The sequence below is a fragment of the Typopeltis vanoorti genome, chromosome 10 (genome assembly GCF_054136105.1).
Source record: "Typopeltis vanoorti isolate ZY-2024b chromosome 10, IOZ_Tvanoo_1.0, whole genome shotgun sequence".
Taxonomy (NCBI): domain Eukaryota; kingdom Metazoa; phylum Arthropoda; class Arachnida; order Uropygi; family Thelyphonidae; genus Typopeltis; species Typopeltis vanoorti.
Window position 1 is genome coordinate 22,646,979 of NC_143558.1, and position 20,430 is coordinate 22,667,408.

At 35.0% G+C, this 20,430-nt stretch overlaps 1 protein-coding gene across 1 annotated transcript in view; it reads left to right on the forward strand.

Annotated features, from left to right (window-relative positions):
- LOC150102224 (BCL11 transcription factor A-like) overlaps nucleotides 1-20,226 on the forward strand; it is a 177,614-nt gene extending 157,388 nt beyond the window's left edge. Inside the window, exon 3 of the mRNA XM_090398651.1 lies at nucleotides 12,531-20,226. Within this exon, the coding sequence (XP_090254777.1) occupies nucleotides 12,531-14,602 (2,072 nt within the window). The 3' untranslated portion in view covers nucleotides 14,603-20,226. The remainder of the gene's footprint in view (nucleotides 1-12,530) is intronic.
- Nucleotides 20,227-20,430: the final 204 nt, after the last annotated feature.

Consider the following 20,430-nt stretch of genomic DNA (forward strand, 5'->3'; position numbering starts at 1 on the left):
AGTAATTTAGTCACATATTTTATTGTTCTAGATTTCATGAAATATCTTATTCTTCGTTGCTATGACAACTCATTAACAACTGATTCGGTAGCTCTGTTTATATTGTCTATTTCATTATTTCCATTTAGTGTTGCTATGACACATTAATAGTAATTTAGTCACATATTTTATTGTTGTAGATTTCATGAAATATCTTATTCTTCGTTGCTATGACACCTCATTAACAACTGATTCGGTAGCTCTGTTTTATTGTCTCTTTCATTATTTCCATTTAGCGTTGCTATGACACCTCATTAATAGTAATTTAGTCACATATTTTATTGTTCTAGATTTCATGAAATATCTTATTCTTCGTTGCTATGACAACTCATTAACAACTGATTCGGTAGCTCTGTTTATATTGTCTATTTCATTATTTTAGCGTTGCTATGACACCTCATTAATAGTAATTTAGTCACATATTTTATTGTTGTAGATTTCATGAAATATCTTATTCTTCGTTGCTATGACAACTCATTAACAACTGATTTGGTAGCTCTGTTTATATTTTCTATTTCATTATTTCCATTTAGCATTGTTTTTACAACCCACTAATAGTAGATTTAGTCACATATTTTATTGCTGTAGATTTCATGAAATATCTTATTCTTCGTTGCTATAACAACAACCATTTCATAAAATATCTTCGTCGCTATGGTAACCTATTAACAATGGTAATCGTGCAGTTAATTGTCTATTTCATAAAAAAGGATCCATAAATTAGCCATAAAAATGTACTATAGCGTTTGACATCATATAGATTATTGTTGGTGAATGCATAACGATAGCATCTTATAAAAATTTCAGATATTTTATAAAACAGAATTAGTATTCAAGAAATTTGTTCTTATAGGTAAAAATATAAATAGGAGCTTTAATTACTGATAAAATAATTTCGGATTTTTCGGTCTCCGAATATTTTAGGGATACCTATCGTTATTCTGTTCATTACTATTAATTATTTTACTTATTATTAATTGTCAATTTTTATTTCATTGGTTGTTATGGGTTCTACATCCGTGAATATTTTCCCGTCTTTCCTACGTGCCTTACCGTTAGCCGACTTTGAAATCAGAGAGCCCTAGAGGGGTCTTTGTTAGAATCAACTGAAAGGAGAGCGGTAATTAAAGCAAAGGGATCAGATTAGGAGTGGTCGTTTGCCGAACACGTTAAACAGAAAGATGCAACTACCTGACATCTTCATCTGTGAAACGGACAGGCTGGAATATCTTATTAGGCTCATTGATCAGTCTCTGTGAAGGAAAAGAGAGAAAGAGAGAGAGAGGGATGGGCAGGGAATGAGACTGAGAAGGGGGGAGACTGTGTAGCAGGCAACTGAGAAATCAATATTTTAGTGACATTTGCAGAACCAACCCGGAAACTTTGAAAGGTGAAATCTCAACTAGTGCAACCCTTCAGGCCATTAAAGGGGGAAAAAAATTGCGCTGCATTCTCGAACGTGTCTCTGAAGGCACGCGCGGTAGATGCAAACCCCAAACCCCCTTTGCTGACTGTAGTTACGGCGCTTTTCTATTTTATTTGTTTCTTCAAGCTTTTTTTTGTCCCTGGCGTAAGTGATTTTGGCTGTGTTGGTAATTTTTAAGTACAACATTTTTTCTCAGCGCATCTAACTTGACAATATTTTTAACCATGAAAATTTTGCTTATAAAATACGATTGTCGTAGTAAATTTTATGTTTTGTTGCTGTAATACATTTTATTAACTACATTCCCGCCAAAAACTATCGTTTTTCTTTTTTAATTTGTTGTAAGTTTCATTGTTGCTATCCACCTGTTCACATTCAATTAGTACATTTCAGTCCGTGACACGTTCAGTAATATATTGTATATTTCATCCATGACGTTTCAACAATGCATGTTACATATCATTTGCTTCGATGACGTAAAATATTGAATCGATACACTGTTAGATTTCAGCTTTATCGCGTGACACGTGAAGGTGAAATCAACATTTTATCCGCGCTGATCCTATTTGTTTAATCATGACGGAAATGTGCATGAATAAACGAATATTTAGATTTTCTTTTTCTTTTTTAAATATTATTTGAATAACTAGCACAATCGTGTCTTTTAGAAAGCCATTCGGCTATTTGTAAGATTAACAACCTCTCTGATTCCCAATCAAGGAACACTTAACTGTTCCTCCCATATACTCTTGATTTATTTCATACTTCAAATTGTTTGAACACTTCAATTACGAAACCTATAAAACATAAACTTTGTGTCACTTAACGTTAACGAAGCAAAAGCCCCTATTAAAGTTTATGACTTCATGGCCGATGAGTTTATAATGGCGTTAGAGTAGAGAAACATTGTTGGTAGCAATTAAATAAGCTAACCAGTTAGCATGCTTGACCGTAGCATTGTTTAGTTCGTGTGAAACATTTCACTCGCGTGAAAGAGCAATTGTTACGTCACGAGTAGTGGATAATACGATGGAAATGAAATTGACCTAAATATAATTCGCGTGTTAAAATGTAACGAATGTAACACGTCATAGTAGCAACTGGAATCGACAATAGCGACTCGTAGCGGAATTTTTTGTAAACATTGACTGTAGATGCCTAAATTATGAATAATAACTTAATTAAAAATTACGACTAAAATTATTTTTTCCCTAAGTATTCAAAGTTAACTTTTTTTCCCTGAATTATTAAATATACGTAAAAAAACGCGTACTCTTAATTTTAATAATGAAAAAAGCACAAAATGAATACATATATAATATATATGCTTTTAAATATTTTTGACATTCTAAGGGCTCCTCCTCTTTTAAGTTAAAGTCTGTAATTTAAAATAGCTCCCGTAAAAAAAAAAAAAAAAGTAAAAAAGACACTGCATGAAAGAAGGAAGAAAAAATCCTTTGAGAGCAGCTTTAATTAATGTTTCTTGTCACGCAGTCGCTATTAAAAATGTAAACAGATTTAAATATGTCCTCGGCTGTAAGTCGGGAAAAAAATGATGGTGGAAAAGGACGAAGAATGACTAGGTGCTTACATTCTAATAAGGAACAATTAGCCTTGTTATCTTGTATTTGTTAACTCACATTTCTTTTGCAAACATTGCTCTTCTGGGCGGTTTTAATGACATAGATAAGTGATAGCACGCCAGCCACTCTTCCTTTCGTGTCAGGAAGAATAGAGGCTTTGTTCTTTTGACATCCTAATCACTTGGCAAGGCACTTTCTTCGTAAATTAGCGTAACAACACTACGAAAGCTTAAAATCTCCACCCCCTCCTTTTCTCTCTGTCTTGCTTCTCTCTCTTTCCGTGCCACACTTAAAACTGGTACGAACACGTAAAAGGGAAGAAGAAAAAAAAAAGAAAAGAAAAAAAAATGAAAAAGATTGAGAATGAAAGAAATGCCGAAGAAATAAATTAGATCGTATTTCTTAAAGAAAGCGAAGCTACCCATTTATGTTGCTTCAGGGTTAATAGGAATCTTTCATTTACATGCAATTAGACACGAACTTGAATGCGCTAAAGGAGGGCGTTCTCAGGCTCTTCGGGAAATACAAAGAAAAGTGTGACTTTTAATCAGGAATGCGACGAAAACAGTGAAAAGAGATTACGAACAAATTAATTTATAGAACAGACGTCTGCTGTCGTATTTTTCGATTATTTTAAACGAGTTAGAATCAATGCCACGAAAGAAGTCGAGGAGAAATGTTATTATATCTACTTGTGGTGTTTTATTCGTCTTATCTTTTATTAGCGTAACTGACAAATTAAATTTATCTTTTGTCTAGTGTGCTGTTCAATGATTTAATGTCATTCGAACGTTAGGCTTAATTAAGCCTAACAATATTAGGCTTAATTAAACCTAATAATATTAAGCCTAATATTGTTGGGCGTAGTTAAGCTTATTCGGATGAAGTTTAATATTATTTTGCATTAGAAATATTTAATCAGAAAACAAACCATTATCTCAGGGAAAACTCTAGTTATAGGAAGGCTTGCCTGTTTGTCCTTGTATAACGACGAAATGATGAATTAAGGATTTACTTGCTGAAACGTTGCTTCTTAGTTTTTTATCTTTTTCTTTTTTGTCGCATTGACATCCCTTGAACACCATATAGATGCTTCTGTACCTCAAAGGGTTTGGGGAGGAGTAAACTCTCTACTAGAAGAGTATGGAGAGCGGATTTGTTACCTCCCAGCCAACCAGACTGGTCTTTGTTGTCCGTGCAAGTTATCTTTTTCACCGCAATTTCTTCAATTTTCTGTTTGTTTCCGTCTTAGTGATTTTTTTAATCTTTTTTCTTTACTCAGCGTCAGCAGTGGTGATAGGTAAAGAGTACTTACCGATTTCTAAAAGATTACAGTTTCAAGAGCTGCTGTAAGTTTCCTTCTGATTCTGATTTTCCCTTTGAGTCGTTTCCAACTGTAGGTGACTTTTGTAGGCACTGCCAGCAAAGTATTCCTGGTGTGATTTATTTACAGGGTAGTTCACCATTGCTTTCCTCAACCCCCCTGGTTTATCCGGGCTTGGGATCGGCACATGGCTCGGACGTATTCATGACTGTAATCCGTGTGTGTTTACGGGGACAGTTTTCCTGTTCTGGGGGAAGAAAAACCCAAGTTTCCGGGTGAAAAATCTCCTACCTTCGTATAAGACCGGCTAACTCACCTTTCGTCGAAAGAAACCAGATAAAGTTCTTCACGTCATGAACCGGAGTCGAACCCAGGTCTTTCCGACCATGTTTATACTGACTGAGCTACGGAGGCTCTGTAAGTTTCCTTTGAAAAACAAAATACATTTAATAACAGCGTTATTAACTTACAGGGAAAACGCAACCATCTCTCCCATGCCAGGAGATATATTTACATTTTTGATAGCTCATATCTACGAGGCCCAATCAAAAAATAATTAGTGTGATTTAAATATTATCACACTGGGCAGTTGTCCGGGGACCCCATGCTGCCATGTTATTAATGAGAGATCTCTTGGCAGAATGTGCATGAAAAAAGACATCCTGAAGACCATTGACTTTAAGCCAATTATAAATCAATTCTCTGCAAAGAAATTTCGCAAACTTTCTGTTGATTAATCTTTGCTTTACAGCATGTTTTTTTTTATGTATAAACATAGATTTTGTTAAAAGTACCAATAAATTTATAGACTTAATTTTATTGACCGCTTACATTTTTATTCCCGTACGTGGGTGGGTAGGGGGCCCCAGTGCATTGCTTTGCCCAAGGGCCTACAATACTGTTAAGACGGTACTGGATGTGATGTGTTCCACCAACATAGTACAGTGACTCTTTAAGGGTAAAGGCGTTTTGCAAATATAGACGAATCGACTTTGCTTTCATTGACGTGGTGTTAGAATCTTAATCTCTTTGTAGAAGCCTGCAAGCAGCCAGAAATAGGAAATCACCAAGAAAGATACGATGAAATTCGAAGGGAAATAGCTTCTAGTTTTAAAATGGTTAAACCACGTTTATGAGAAGAGACTATATCCGAATTATGTTACTAGATTATTTTTATTTATTTATTTATTTATTATACCAAAGAGATGACCGGCAACTCAATGTTCATTAGTAGATCACTGTGATAATAATTCTGGAAACAATGAAGTCATAAATTGCCAAAATAATGAGAAACTAGAGGAACAGGGAGATAAACCAATGAGCAACCTATTTGCATCATTTCAGTTATTTGTTTAGCGAATGACGAATACATTTTGACCCCTGCACAAAGACATTCGGATTTCTCAACATTTCTTTCTTGCCACCAAGCAGTTGACCTGTTAGTGTGTTCTGGGTCACGGAGTAGCTTCGAAATAAAGTGGAAACTGGTCTATAAAATATAAGAATCAACTGTGGCAATTTCTTTACCCGCCTTAAATTTCGTATTGAGCTTGACGCGTTGTCAAAAAGAGCTTTGATTTACGACTGTCCATTCATTCGCCGTCTTCTTTTATTTGGGTCCGTAATCCTTGTGTCTCTTTTGCTTAAATAGAACGACCCTCCTTCTTTATACATTTAAGTTTTTGACGAGCCTTTCATTTCTATCGGGTGTCCTTCTTAGAAGAAATGTAAACCGGTTGATTTGATTGGGGGGGACCTTCTCTAAGGTCAAGTATATCTTTGCTCTGTTTACGACCCTGTCAAGAGGAGGGGAGGGAGGATGGGGGAGAAATTCTGTCATATCCAACAAAAGATTACCTGCAGTGTCCTGCAATCAGAGAATTGACAATATTTTGAACTATGACCTGTCAGAAATTTCCAATGCATCGGGTCCATTTCAGATGGATAATAAAATTGTATCTGTACATTTGATTTCAAAAAAGCTGGGATTTTTATGTGCAAAAATGCATCTATTCGAAACATGCCAGTTATAAAAAATGTCCTAATATTTTCAACCATGTGCCTGTAGTCGAAATATACAAGGTACTGTAAAAAATAAGTAAATATTCTTAATCGTTATTCTTTGAAATGTAAAACTTACTGCACTTTCTTTGAAATGTACAACTTACCGTTCTTTTTCTGAAATGTATAACTTACTGTTCTTTCTTTGAAATGTACAACGTACTGCTCTTTCTTTGAAATGTACAACTTACTGTCTTTCTTTGAAAGGTGCAACTTACTGTTCTTTCTCTGAAATGTACAATTTACTGCTTTTTCTTTGAAATGTACAACTTCTGTTCTTTCTTTGAAATGTACAACTTACTGTTGTTTCTTTTAAATGTGAAACTTACTGCTGTTTTTTTGAAATGTACAACTTCTGTTCTTTTTTGAAATGTACAACTTCTGTTCTTTTTTGAAATGTACAACTTCTGTTCTTTGAAATATACAATTTACTGCTCTTCTCTGAAATGTACAACTTAATGTCTTTCTTTGAAAGGTACAACTTACTGTTGTTTCTCTGAAATGCACAATTTACTGCTTTTTCTTTGAAATATACAACTTACTGTTCTTTCTTTTAAATGTGCAACTTACTGCTGTTTCTTTGAAATGTACAACTTCTGTTCTTTTTTTGAAATGTACGACTTCTGTTTTTTTTTTTGAAATGTACAACTTACTATTTCTTTGAAATGTACAAGCTACTGTTCGTTGAAATGTATATTATCATAAAGAACTGATTTAAAAAACGTAATGTTTTAACCAATATACTGTTGATAAAATGAACCACAACATAATGTAAAATATATTCCTCTATAATCCCTGGTTTTAATATTTCCCTATACTATAGTAATTTTAAGCAATGCAAAATTTATTTTTCCATCTAACGAAGGAATGTATTTATTAGGCTTGGCTGTAGATTAGCCATACAAAGAGTACAGTTTATTTTGAATGGGTTTCTTCGGTTTATTGATGATAGGAGAGAGTACAGACCAATAACACTGTACAGGATATACACAAAATTATCAGACATCTGTGCCGAGAGAGGACAAAGTTGACGAAATATGAATCGCTCCAGCATATGGTTTCATTTCGCCCACTAGACCCTGATTGCATTGTCCAACGTACGTGCGTCCGGTAGCAAGTATAAGGGCGCCCTCATCTGTGAAAAGCTTTCTTCGTAGATACACGCACGGCTTTTCCGTAGGAGGTCAACTTTTGGTTCATTCGTCTGGTCAATTCGGGTGCGTATTTCTTCTTCTATTCAAAACTAACACCCCTGCTTGGTCACCCTTGTAAGCCCAACAGGGGGAATACCAACCATGGGGCTATTGAGATCCAGTATTCCCTTTCTTCCCCCCACTTTCATATTCTCCCCCTATTGTATAGATCGCGAAGAAAAAGTGCGCACCCAATTCTTACCTAGGGTTCGTCATGCACTGTAGAATCCAAACCAATGAACAATTTGCTTCTCACAATAATTGCCGAGCTTTCTCTTCAGTGTCGGCAGCTGGTACAAATTTCAGATACCCACGTTGTCTCTGTCGGCGGTCTGGCTGGATATGTGTGTGTGAGGGGGGATTCTAAAATATTAGAAATCTTTATGACGTGTTGAATTATGAATTGAACTAAAGATGCCTATAGTTAATTAATATCCATTCGGTATTCGTGTTATATTTTGAAATTTTTTCCGTATATATATGTTTATTAATATTTTTTTGTAACAATTTTGTTTTCTACTTTGTATTAGAGAGATAACTTTCGGGTTAGTTTTTTTCTCAGCTTATTAAAACGATATTGAATAGCTTTGCAGGATTATCATTTTTAGCATTTAAATACAAAGAAAATGATTATCCTTTTTAATATTTAAATACACAGATAAAAAGAAAAGAGGCAGATAGTATTTTTAAATTGTGTTGAAAAGCAGCTATAACTTAAATAATCAGAAGCATGATAAACAGATTTAATTTTAATAATAATAATAATCTTAAGATATTTTATAACCTTCCGACAAAGAGTTCCTCATTGTCGGAAGGTTATAAAACTATAGCATAATATGGTGAGTTGGCTTTCGAGAAAGAGACCGAATTGAGTACGTTTTTTCTTGTGACATCAATAAAAATAGTATCGGTCTTATCTGTCTCCTGAATATATACGCAAACAACTATGCTCAGTTGGTTTTTCAAAACACCTTAGTTGGAAAATGAAGACGTTACCACTCATCTAATCAGAAAGATTGAAAATGTGAGTGAAAGAGAGTGTGTGTCAGAAAAAGGGAGCAATATGGTCAATTATTAACTTTCAGCATAATTCAGGGAAATAACCCATATCCTGACCCTTATCACTATCGTCATAATAATAATAATAATAATAATACGATAATACGGTTATGAATCTTTTTCCATCCCATTACTTCAAAATATTAGATACATGTGTTTATTTATATTCATATACTCTTATTTTTATTCATTCTCTTCATTTATTATTATTGTTAATATTAATAAATAGAACAAAAAATGAAATTTACATTTTTTTTCTACATTAAAAAATGTGCCTCTGCAACAAAATCTACATTAAATTGTTTTCGATTCAAATTTTGTTGCAGAAAAACAATTGTCAGTTTCATTAGTTGACGACTTAACGAAATTGACAATTCTTATAATATCTGAAATCAAACAGATGGTAATTTTATTGTTGCGACTACCGTCTTCAACTCATCTTAAATTAGTATATTGCATGTCAATAATGAAGTTAACCGAAAAGATAAATAGATAGATAGAGAGAGAAGGAGAAAATGAAGAAAGAAAATATAAAGAAAAAAATATAAGTAAGCACATGCACGCAAGCACACGTGCACACACAGAGAGAGAGAGAGAGAGAGAGAGAGAGAGAGAGAGAAAGAAAGAAAGAGAGAGAGAGAGAGAGAGAGAGAGAGAGAAAGAAAGAGAGAGAGAGAGAGAGAGAGAGAGAGAGATTATCTACTGATATAATTACAAATAGAAAATAGATAGCAGACAAGAAATATTACCCGATTAAACACAGTGATAAAAAAATTACACCCACCAAACACACGCACGCATGCACGCATGGAAAAAAGAACGCAGAAATAATTTATTGTAATCTGTTTATCTTTCTGTTCATCTACATGCGGGTGTTTTCACTGGCGTAATCTAAATATATGTTTGTATCTCATACGTTAGGGCGAGTGCATCTAGGTGCATCAGCGAATAACTTCATATGCGTGTGTGTGTGTGTGTGTGAGACTCTTACGAACCTGTTACTGTAGCTTCGAACACTAAGGGGGGTGGGGGAGGGAGTGAAGGGAAGGATTTATTGAGTGATAAACGCCACAACACAACGTACGATGGCTGAGATAGTGAGCTGATGTCATTGTGCATAGTACACCCACACTTTTACCTCTAGTGACTGTGGTAGGCTCGCGCCTTGTTCACGTCACATGAATAGACGGGAATAGAATTTATGGGTTCCTCCCCATCCCCTACCCACAACTGTCTTTTATACTAGAATGCAATTCTGCAGTAGTCAAGTACATTACTATAGATGTATGTTTCGGGGTATCAAGTAGTGTAGTTAGTTCGAAGTTTGACCGCAAGGTGGCACTTGTGTAGCGAAACACAGTTCTTCCCCTTTTCTATATTTTCTTCCTATGGCTCTTGCATCAAGAGATATAGCTCCGTTTAACTTACCGATAAATATGCTTATCTTCCATTTCTGTTCGAGAGCTGCACCATTGTTAATTTGTGCATTCAATAAAGGTTTAGTCAATAATAAATAAATATATTATTGAAAAATACAGTGTTATAATTTTGTGATAATTGAATAAATAATTCATTTAAATAGACTATTATTGACAGCAGTCGTAACAATAAAATTGTTACCATCTGTTTAATTTCAGGTATTGTAACAATTGTCAATTTCGTTAAGTCGTGAACTAATGAAATTGACAATTGTTTCTGTGCAGCAAAATTTGAATCGAAAACAATTTAATGTAGATTTTGTTGCAGAGGCACATTTTTTTAATGTAGAAAAAATGTAGATTTCATTTTTTTTTTTGTTCTATTATTATTTTTTTTTGTTCGGCTATTAACACAGTTATGATCTCAGTATTTTATGTTTTTAATTTATTATCTCTTAATCTATTAGGAAAAGGAAAAAAAAAATAGATTAACACTAAGAAGCAAAAACTGAATTGAGTTTAAAATAAAAAGAAAAAAACTGAATACTGAAATATTTCATTTAAATCTTCCAACGTCGAAATTTGTCAATGGACAATTGAATTACAGTGCTAAATTATTATTATTATTATTATTATTGTCTTCTCCTAGGAGACCTAACGTCCATCTAGAATAACTATAGCATTAACTCTCAATTATTAAAAAAACAAAAACGCGATCGCCCGTATTCATGTCATTAGGTAGAGGGAATAAGAGCACATGGAGAAAAACCAACCCCAAATTCCAACAGTTGGGCCATATATAATGGACACTATGGTGGTACGCAAACAAAATATACACTCATCTTTCTAAACAGAAACAATATTAACATATTCAAATATGCTAATCATATATCAAATGTTATATACATGTATCTTTATATATAACCCTAGCCCTCTTAAATCTAACCCTCTCTCTCTCTCTCTCTCTCTCTCTCTGTGTGTGTGTGTGTGTGTGTGTGTGTGTTCTTGTCAGAAAACGGACTGATATTTAGTAAGAAGCTAACGAAGAAGTGACGTCATTTAAAATTGTGATTATATCAGTAACGATTGCAAAGAACAGCTATGGATAACTCAAACATATCCGACACAATCTTTCTCCTCCCTTCCCCCCCCCATCCAACAATCAGCATTCTAGTATCACAAGAAACTTATCTTTTGCACAGTAAAGTAGACTAGACACCGCTTGCTTGAAAAACGACCAGGAAAAACAGTTTTTGCGCGCGTCTAAAAATCAATACAAACTGTCTCTGAAACGTATATGTGTGTGTGAGTATGTGTATGTGTGCGTGCACTACCGTACAACCCAACCGAGTCATTGTCGGTTCCGATTGACGCGCATATATTTCGTCCATCTGTCAATTTCTCTTTTTATCGCTTGTCGCAGACCCAACAGGAAATAGTCGAGTTGTGGTGTATATTTATTTTTAATACTTAGACATCATCAAAAAAAAAAAAAAAAAAAAATCAGATAACTTGATTTGAAAGCCTTCTTTTAACTCAAATACTCTCTATTGACATCTATTTTTTCATCTATGAATGTATAAATTATCCTACCGAAGACACATCGCTTTTTTCCTAGCGTCCTTCCGGTTGCCATAAACCCGTGGCTAGCTGGGAAAATCCCCTTCCTGTATAATTGAAATTTCTGTGTATTGCACCGTAGAAGTGGAGAAAGATTATAGGCTTTGGTTATGCGGTTGAACTAAAAAGATGAGGGGTTTTTTTTGGCGGCTACTAAAGACGGACGAGCCTTTTTTTTTCGCACCCACACACACACACCAAAAAAAAAAACAGCTTGGTATGGATGGACAAACACTTCAATCCCAATCCTAGATTAGAGAATCGGAAATCGAGAGTAGCGGCCAGCCTTTAACGGGGGGGGGGATGATTGCGGAGGTGGGAGATTCTGTCTTTCCTTGTGTCCAGCGTCATGATTGATGGCCTATTGTTTGAGCTGTGTCTCCAACTGAGAGGCGACATCATCCCTCTGTAGCGTTCGCTCTCTTTTCTACCTCCCCCCTTCTTAATACCCCCCCAAGTATATCACCCCCCCAAACTCCGATTTTACAGGTTGAACTCTCCGATCTTGTCTTACAGTGCGATGTGTTGGATGGGGGGGGGAACAGGGGGGGGGGGGGGGCTGCCTTCATTAGGAAATCAGCTATCACCACCCTCCTACTATTGTCGGACTTCTCACCGGGATGTTTTGACAGAGATTGATTGAGAGTTGATGACCGCTGGAATATTGTAATTTCCCTTTGGCACGCGTGTCACAAAAAAAAAAAAGCCCGTCATTTTTTGACTCTTATCTTTATAATGTACATGTAACTAGATGGTCAGTATTGGAATGAAAAAACTAATTCTTTCTTTTTTTTTTTTCTTTTACAGAACCCAGCAATTATGTGTGCTACACCTGTAAACAGACGTTTATGTCAGCCTGGACTTTGATGCAGCATGCTCAACACATCCACGGCTTAAAAATCTACGCCGATGGTTGTAGTACCAGTTCGACTCCTTCCTCCTTGCCCCCGTCTTCAAATACCAGCCACGAACCGCTTTTGCCGCAGCCATTAGGCCTAGAAGTCAGCACTCATCCTGCTCTACAGTTATTGCGCATGCCTCTAAGTGAAAGACAATTTGGACCCACGATTAACACCCCTAATATGTTCCCCCGTCCTTCTAGTCATGATTTTCGGATGGAGTTATTAAGTGACCAGTATCACAGGTTAAATCACCACCCACCATTAGGACTGACCCCTTTCGATTCACATCATCCCTTTGACAGAGGACCACTAGGTTTAGAAAGGCCTCGACCTCCGCCCCTAGCGTTGGGATTCGAACCCCAGATGGACTTTTATTCACAAAGATTACGACAGTTAGCTGGAGCGACCAGTCCTAATACGGCCCCTTCACCGAGGAAGCTAACACCACCTTTTTCTCAACCCCCTTTATCGTCTTCGCAGCCTTCCACGCCAACGTCGACCCCTCAACCGAGTTTACCTCCTCAACCTCAACCTCCGCAACAGAGATCTTCGGCCTCTTCGACGAGTAGTAAAGCTGGTGATCCTCCGACATCTCCCAAGCTCAAATCGTGTGAATTTTGTGGAAAATCGTTCCGCTTTCAAAGCAATCTCATTGTCCATCGACGATCTCACACGGGAGAAAAGCCGTTTAAGTGCCACATCTGCAACCACGCATGCACCCAGGCCAGCAAATTAAAGAGGCACATGAAGACCCATCAAAACAAATCTCCAGGTGGCTCGACAGTGTCGGAAAACAACAGTGTCGAATCCGCTAGATCCACTCCAGACTCGACGGTGAAGGGATGTCAACAGTGTGCGGCCGATGACGATGCATCCGACGGTCAAACAGCCGACAATGAAGAAGAAGAAGAAGAATTGGATGAGGATGAAGAACCGGAAGAGGACGAAACGGAAGATGGTGGAACCGAGATGATGGCAGAAGATCTGAGCACACGACCGGCTGCTAACACGACTCCAGCATCGAATACGTCGACAGAAGGGACGAAGTGTGAACATCCGGAGCGTCCCGAGACAAGACATTCCCTATTAGGGGAGGTGATGGAGAAAATCGGATTGAGCAACATCCAGCAGTACAATGACGCGTACCAACAAGCTCTAGAAGAAAGCTCGGCGCGTTCTTTGGTCAAGTTGGAGCGCCCCCTATCGGAAGCGGACAGTAACGCCTCGACGGTGGTCAACAACACTTCCGAGAATGGACCCGAACGACCAAATCGAGATGAAGGCCATAAAATCATTGGCCAACCCCCGCTGGACTTCGGCCACGGACTACTGGGTGCCTTCGACCATCCATTCGAAGTGGGCAAAAGGTTGAAATTGGACTTGGGGGAACATCCCCGGGAACGAGACAGTTTATACGCCGGTCTATGGTTGCCTTCTGTTCATTCTTCCCATCATAATCGCGACCTCTTTCTAGGAGTTAATACAAACGATACTGATATGTCTCGCCATAAATCCACGGAAAGTGCCTTGAAGTCGGCCACCCCCACTGGCCTGGGAAGGTCCGTTAGCCCCCGACCGGGCACTAGTGGTACATGCAGTGTTGTAAGTATCCTCCCCACCCCTGCTACAAGCGGAACCCCTACGAAACCCAAAGAACAACGTCGAAATGACACGTGCGAATATTGTGGTAAAATATTTAAAAACTGTAGCAACCTAACTGTTCATAGACGTTCCCATACTGGTGAAAAACCGTACAAGTGTGAGCTGTGTAGCTATGCTTGTGCCCAGAGCTCCAAGCTCACACGACATATGAAAACTCATGGCCGATTAGGAAAAGATGTGTATAGGTGTCGCTTCTGTGACATGCCTTTTTCGGTGCCCAGCACGCTAGAAAAACATATGAGGAAGTGTGTGGTGAATCAGAACGCTGGGTCAGCATTGGCCGATAGAGATTCAGACTCAAAAGATATCACATGAACAAAAAAAAAAAAAAAAAAAAAAAAAAAAATACAAGAAGCCTATCTTTAGTACTTTCTTTATTTGTTTGTTTGTTTTATTTTTAATCGTCTTTTTGAGAGGAAAAAAAAAAAAATTCAATGATCATGAACTTAAGTCTCCTTGTTGCCTTTATGAAAGTGGGGTGAGGTTAAAAAAAAAAAAAATGAAAACGGAAGCGTGTAAAACTGAAGTTGGAAAAAAACCTTTGATTTACCGTCAGAGTTAGTTGGTGTGTGTGTGCGTGCGTGCGTGTGTGAGATTTTGGTCAATCTTTGATATAATTCTTATAGTCTACAACACCTGTCTAAGACATTGTGATTTTTAATTGTCATCATCGCATGAAGTATTTCAGGCGATGTAAAACAAATCGATTGTGGTCTAACCAAGAATAGAGAAGAATTTTGTTGACATATTTTAGTACATTTAAGACCACATTCATTGCATGCTAAAGCATGGAAGAATATTTACAGGCCTATTTAAAAAAAATATATACTTCTCCTACCCATAATAGAAAGAGAATTAAAAAAAAATAATACGGAGTCTATCAAGAGATGGAGAGTAAGAGAGAGAATGAATGGGAGAGAGAGAATGAAACAGTATAATGTATTAAACTGCCTTTATAAGGAACGCTGAAGGAATAAAAAAAAAAGTCTTTTTTAATCCCCCAATCCCTTTAAAATATGTAGCTTGTTTGATGCCACTGGCCAAGCCAGCTCTGTCCCGATTCTTTTGAAGGTTTTTGACAATCATCTCATTATCGAAATAGATGGACTTGTGGTCATTCAGCAGCCTATTTTTAGCTGCTTGCGTATATTGTTATCTGTTTTGAATTATTGCTAATTCTCCCTCTGTCCTTTTATCCAATGATTGTGTTTTTCCTTACTAGCAAAATGGCTGGCTTACGAAAGAGAGCGAGTGATAGAAGCAAGAGTCTCCAAACTTCCATGGGAGAAAAACTAAACAAACTCTCGTCAGTTTATGTACATGTGCGTGTGTGTGTGTGTGTGGATGTGTGGGTGTGCATGTATGTGTTTTTTCATAGCTGTTTTTTCAAAAAAAAAGTCCAAGAATGGAAAAACAAAAAAAAACAAAACAAAAAGTGAATATCTGCATTCTAGCATACCAAGTGCCTCCCTGTCTTTTAAATCCCACATTTGTTATAAAGTGAGACAAACACTATTGACGTAGGTGTTCTTCTATAAGATGTCCCACTGACGAAAAAAAAAAAAAAATAATAATAAATAAATAACCATCGCTCAATTGAAAATGATTAGTGTGCACGATATTCATTTTTTATCCATTTTTGGCATTTGTTCGTTTTTTCATTCTCTGATATCCCCCATTCCCTACCTCTGAACGTCATCCAAAACTGGATGAATAAAACTCCATAGAGTGAAAGATAGAAAGAAAGAAAAAAAAAAAAAAAGCGAATGGATGAGTGCAAGACAGCGAGAATGACGTCATTTTGAAAGCCCTAACATTTAACAATAACAGACTTGGATCATTGCAAAGTTTATCGCGCTCTGTGCTAGGACTCGTTTTAGTCTTAAGGGAGGTACAATATCAAAGCACAGAACACGATAAACAATTTCAGATTGGAGAAGTTAGAATTGTCGCGCCCTCTGGTGGCTTAATGATAAGATGTTAAATTTGTTAGTTCTAGTTAAAAAAACCTAAATTTTTTTGTAGCTTATACGTAAATAGATAGAATTTTTAGGGTGTGAATGATTTTGTTAAAAACTGCCACGCTGTACGTATATATCTTAAGTGCAAATTATTCCCTTTTTCCAATTCCCCTATTCCCTTCTATGTGAATAAGACTTCATTCTCATTGAGTCAGCAAAAAAAAAAAAAAAAAAACGAAAAAAAACCCATTACAATATTGTTGTATATCACTTTCATCGTTCCTGAATCTCTCAGAGCAATTATAAACCGCACAATACGTGAATACACAAAAGTTTTATATATATATAAATATATGTATATGTATATCCCATTCTAATATACGAAATACCAAACTCGTTAATTTTAAAATTAATTAAAATATTAATTAATTAAAAATTAACGTGGACTGCAAAAAAAAGATAGAAGTCTGAACATGTCATTTGCTCATCGTTCACATAAGTAATTTCTCCTGCACTAGTTTTTTGAATATGTACCCGTTTGCACCGTTAAATCGTCTTCCAGAATTAGAATATCTTCGTGGGATGCTTGGAAGGGGCCCTATTACTATAGTTTAATACCTCTAATGTGTTTCATCATTGTCACTCACACCGAAGTACCTCAGATACAAACCTACCACACTTCGAAATCTAAATAATTATTTTTGAAACGAAAAAAGTCAATTGCAAAACATTAACTTTGCTGTAAAATTATAATTAAACTTATGTTTACAGCGAAGAACATTCATAATTGCAAACTAATAAAATATTTGCAAATACTGGTGAAATTGAAATTGTACATTTTGATAATAAATCTAGTACAAGTTTTAATAATAGAAAATTTGACAAAATGACAAAAAAAGTTGTAAGAATAAAAATTTGACAAAACGACAAAAAATTCGTAATAATAGAAAATTTTGACAAATGACAAAAAATTCCTAATAATAGAAATGTTGACAAAACGACAAAAAATTTAATAATAGAAAATTTGACAAAATGACAAAATTCGTAATAATAGAAAATTTGACAAAATGAATAAATTCCTAATAATAGAAATTTTGATAAAATGACAAAAAATTCCTAATAATAGAAATTTTGAAAAAATGACAAAAAATTCCTAATAATAGAAATTTTGACAAAACGACAAAAAAATTTGACAAAATGATATAAAATTCGTAATAGAAAATTTGACAAAGTGAATAAATTCCTAATAATAGAAATTTTGATAAAATGACAAAAAATTCCTAATAATAGAAATTTTGAGAAAATGACAAAAAATTCCTAATAATATTTTGACAAAATAAAATTTTGACAAAATAACTATTTTTTTGTCATCAGTATGACAAAAAATCTGAATATGACAACATTTGACAAAATAATATTTTAACATTTAAACTGACATGTCTAATGTTAATTAAAATTGTCCCCTTGTCTTCCGACACCTACACTCAACAAACAGGGGCATAAACGAGAGAATTATGTATATTGTTATGTCGTGCAAAATACCCATTAAAGGTAAGATAGTTACAGAGTTTAAAAATCAGTTCAGGAGAAAAAAAACACCCTATCTTATGGTGTGATTGTTAAGTATAGTTTGTTGCCGTTATAGCCTTGATTCTGCTTCGTTTATAGTGGATGAAATTTTAGGGCATTATTAAAAGATTTGTTGTTTTTCTGAAAGGTTTTTATACGATTGATAGTTGGTATAATTCACACATATTTCTTGTCATACTATGTTCCCTAAATACGTTCAAATGGAATTTTTTTTAATTACATAAAAATTATGTAACCCAATTCTGTAGAAATATTTTTAAAAATGTAGAAATTTCTGTGAAAAATTTTAAAAATTGTAGAAAATTCTACACGCTCAAAGGATTTAACTAAGATCTTCCAGTGCTCTTGAAGATATAATTTTGATGTATTTTTTCAGTAGGTTTTTAGATTATCTTGCAGTTTCCAAAAGCAATTCAACATAACGTTAATATTCTCATCCTCCCTCCATAAAGATTTTTGGAACCTAGAAGTGAATACTACGATGATTCTTAAAAATAAGGTAACAGACACTTTTATATAAATCACGATGCATGTGACACACGAGTCGACTCTTGTCCACATCAGTTTTCAACTTACTCACTAACGATGTATTTGGCCCACCTTCTATCAAAGCCATCTTGGAGAGAAGGCGGGAGACATCATCCCAGCATAGAATACGTCAATGTCACGTGTCAGTTACAACCAGCAAACAACAGACTGCTTTTTCCTGTCTGCTAGGTCCTGTTTACACGGGATCACACCACATCTAAATCTGTTTCGTGCACACTTGACTTCTTACGCTTCTGTCTTCCAGTGATGGATTCCTATCATCGCGATACCCTTAACACGATAAAAGAGATTTGGTGCAATCATCTATACATAATCATTCCTCCAGTCTTCTTGCCATCTTGCGATTGATGTGCCATCTAGCGGTCATATGAGGAACTAATACATGCCGACGCTTCCGCAAGCTGTTACCTTATTTTTTGAAAGAGCGTAGTAGTTCGTTGACAAAATTCGATATTCAAGAAACCATCACGCTACAAGAACCTACCTGATATTAATTTAATACTCATTTTGTAAAAGCAACAGTGAAATATTAATTACTGCATTTTTGCTCTAAGGCTGAACAGATTACACACATTTTTATTATATAATACAGTCCATGAAAAAAATTTTCGGTAATTTTTTGTCAAATTCTAAGAATATCATACAATGAAAAATTAAATAAATTTAAGCCAATATTTCAATTTTCAATGATAGTAATAATTGTTATTACTATCATTTTTAAGTGGAAATTTCGAGTCTTGCCAGAAATTTAGTATATTTTGCACTGTTGGTTTATAAAATCTGAAGTATTAAAATCCCAAAATGAGAGATCAACAACGACACTGCACACCCTCCCAATCACGCATTTTACAGACACGAACTTCCCGGATGTTAAAATTGAGGAAATATGCTGATCAGGTATAACATTATTCCTAATAAAACATTACGGGTAACTCCACATTAACCTCGACTGTGGGTATAATTTGAATTCCCATTTTTAACTTCATTCTAATTTTAAAAAAAATGTTTAACGTCAATATCAAATAGAGACATTAGAATCGTTTGAATAAATTAGGAAATTAAAAATGCATTTCATTTCTTTGCGTTCTTTCTATGTCAATATCAATCTCAATTTGCGCATGTCCATGAACATCAAAATACTTAGCATAAATGCTATCCAATTGATTTAAAATAATCATGCAGTAATTAGGAATCAGCACAACATTGTTTACAACTCTATTTTTTACTCTTTCCATAAGCAGAAAAATTAATATTTTTTCCATGATTTTATAACTAAAACGGAGATAGAAGGCGTATGTGTTTTTCGAAGATAGGTTAACTCGTAGGATGATTTTGAACCAGGAACGTTTTGTGTCCGTAAACAGGTGTGCATGTATGTGTGTATGTATGAACTTTTAGTTAATATAGAGATGGGATATGAAAATAAACAGGATAAATGTCTACAGGTGTCATTTTGCATCAGATATCTCAAGTAACAATGTCCTTCACGAAATTTCTATTAGGGATTCCAAAACTCTAACAGTATGACTCAAGAATGTACACCCTGTTTTGTATTACGAAAAAAAGCACCCTTCAATTCTTATCTACGAATTCTTGTCTAAGAACCCTTTCACATGTGAAGTTCTAAGTGTCAATAATCCAACAAAGTTTTGAAGTTTATTATCATTATTATAGGAATTGAAAAAAGTCATATATTGTTAATACAGATCCTTCATAAAAGTTAATGCTAAAATCGGCTTATTAGGATTATGTTCATAATTCTAATAAAATAAAAAATTTTCATTTTTTTTTTTATTAGAATAAAAATTTTAATTTTCAATTTTTTTTTCAAAATTTAAAAAATTGTACCATACTTGGATGATGAGTTTCTGTTAATTAGAACGAATAAATATCTGAAATAATTACTAAAAAACGATATTTTTTTGAAAAATTAAAAAAAAAGGTTTTCAAAAGTCTGAACTTTTTTTAGTTTTTCAATTTTGAAAAACAATCTTTGTTTTTAGATTTCTAAAAATCTTATTTTTTTAGTTTTTAATAAACTTT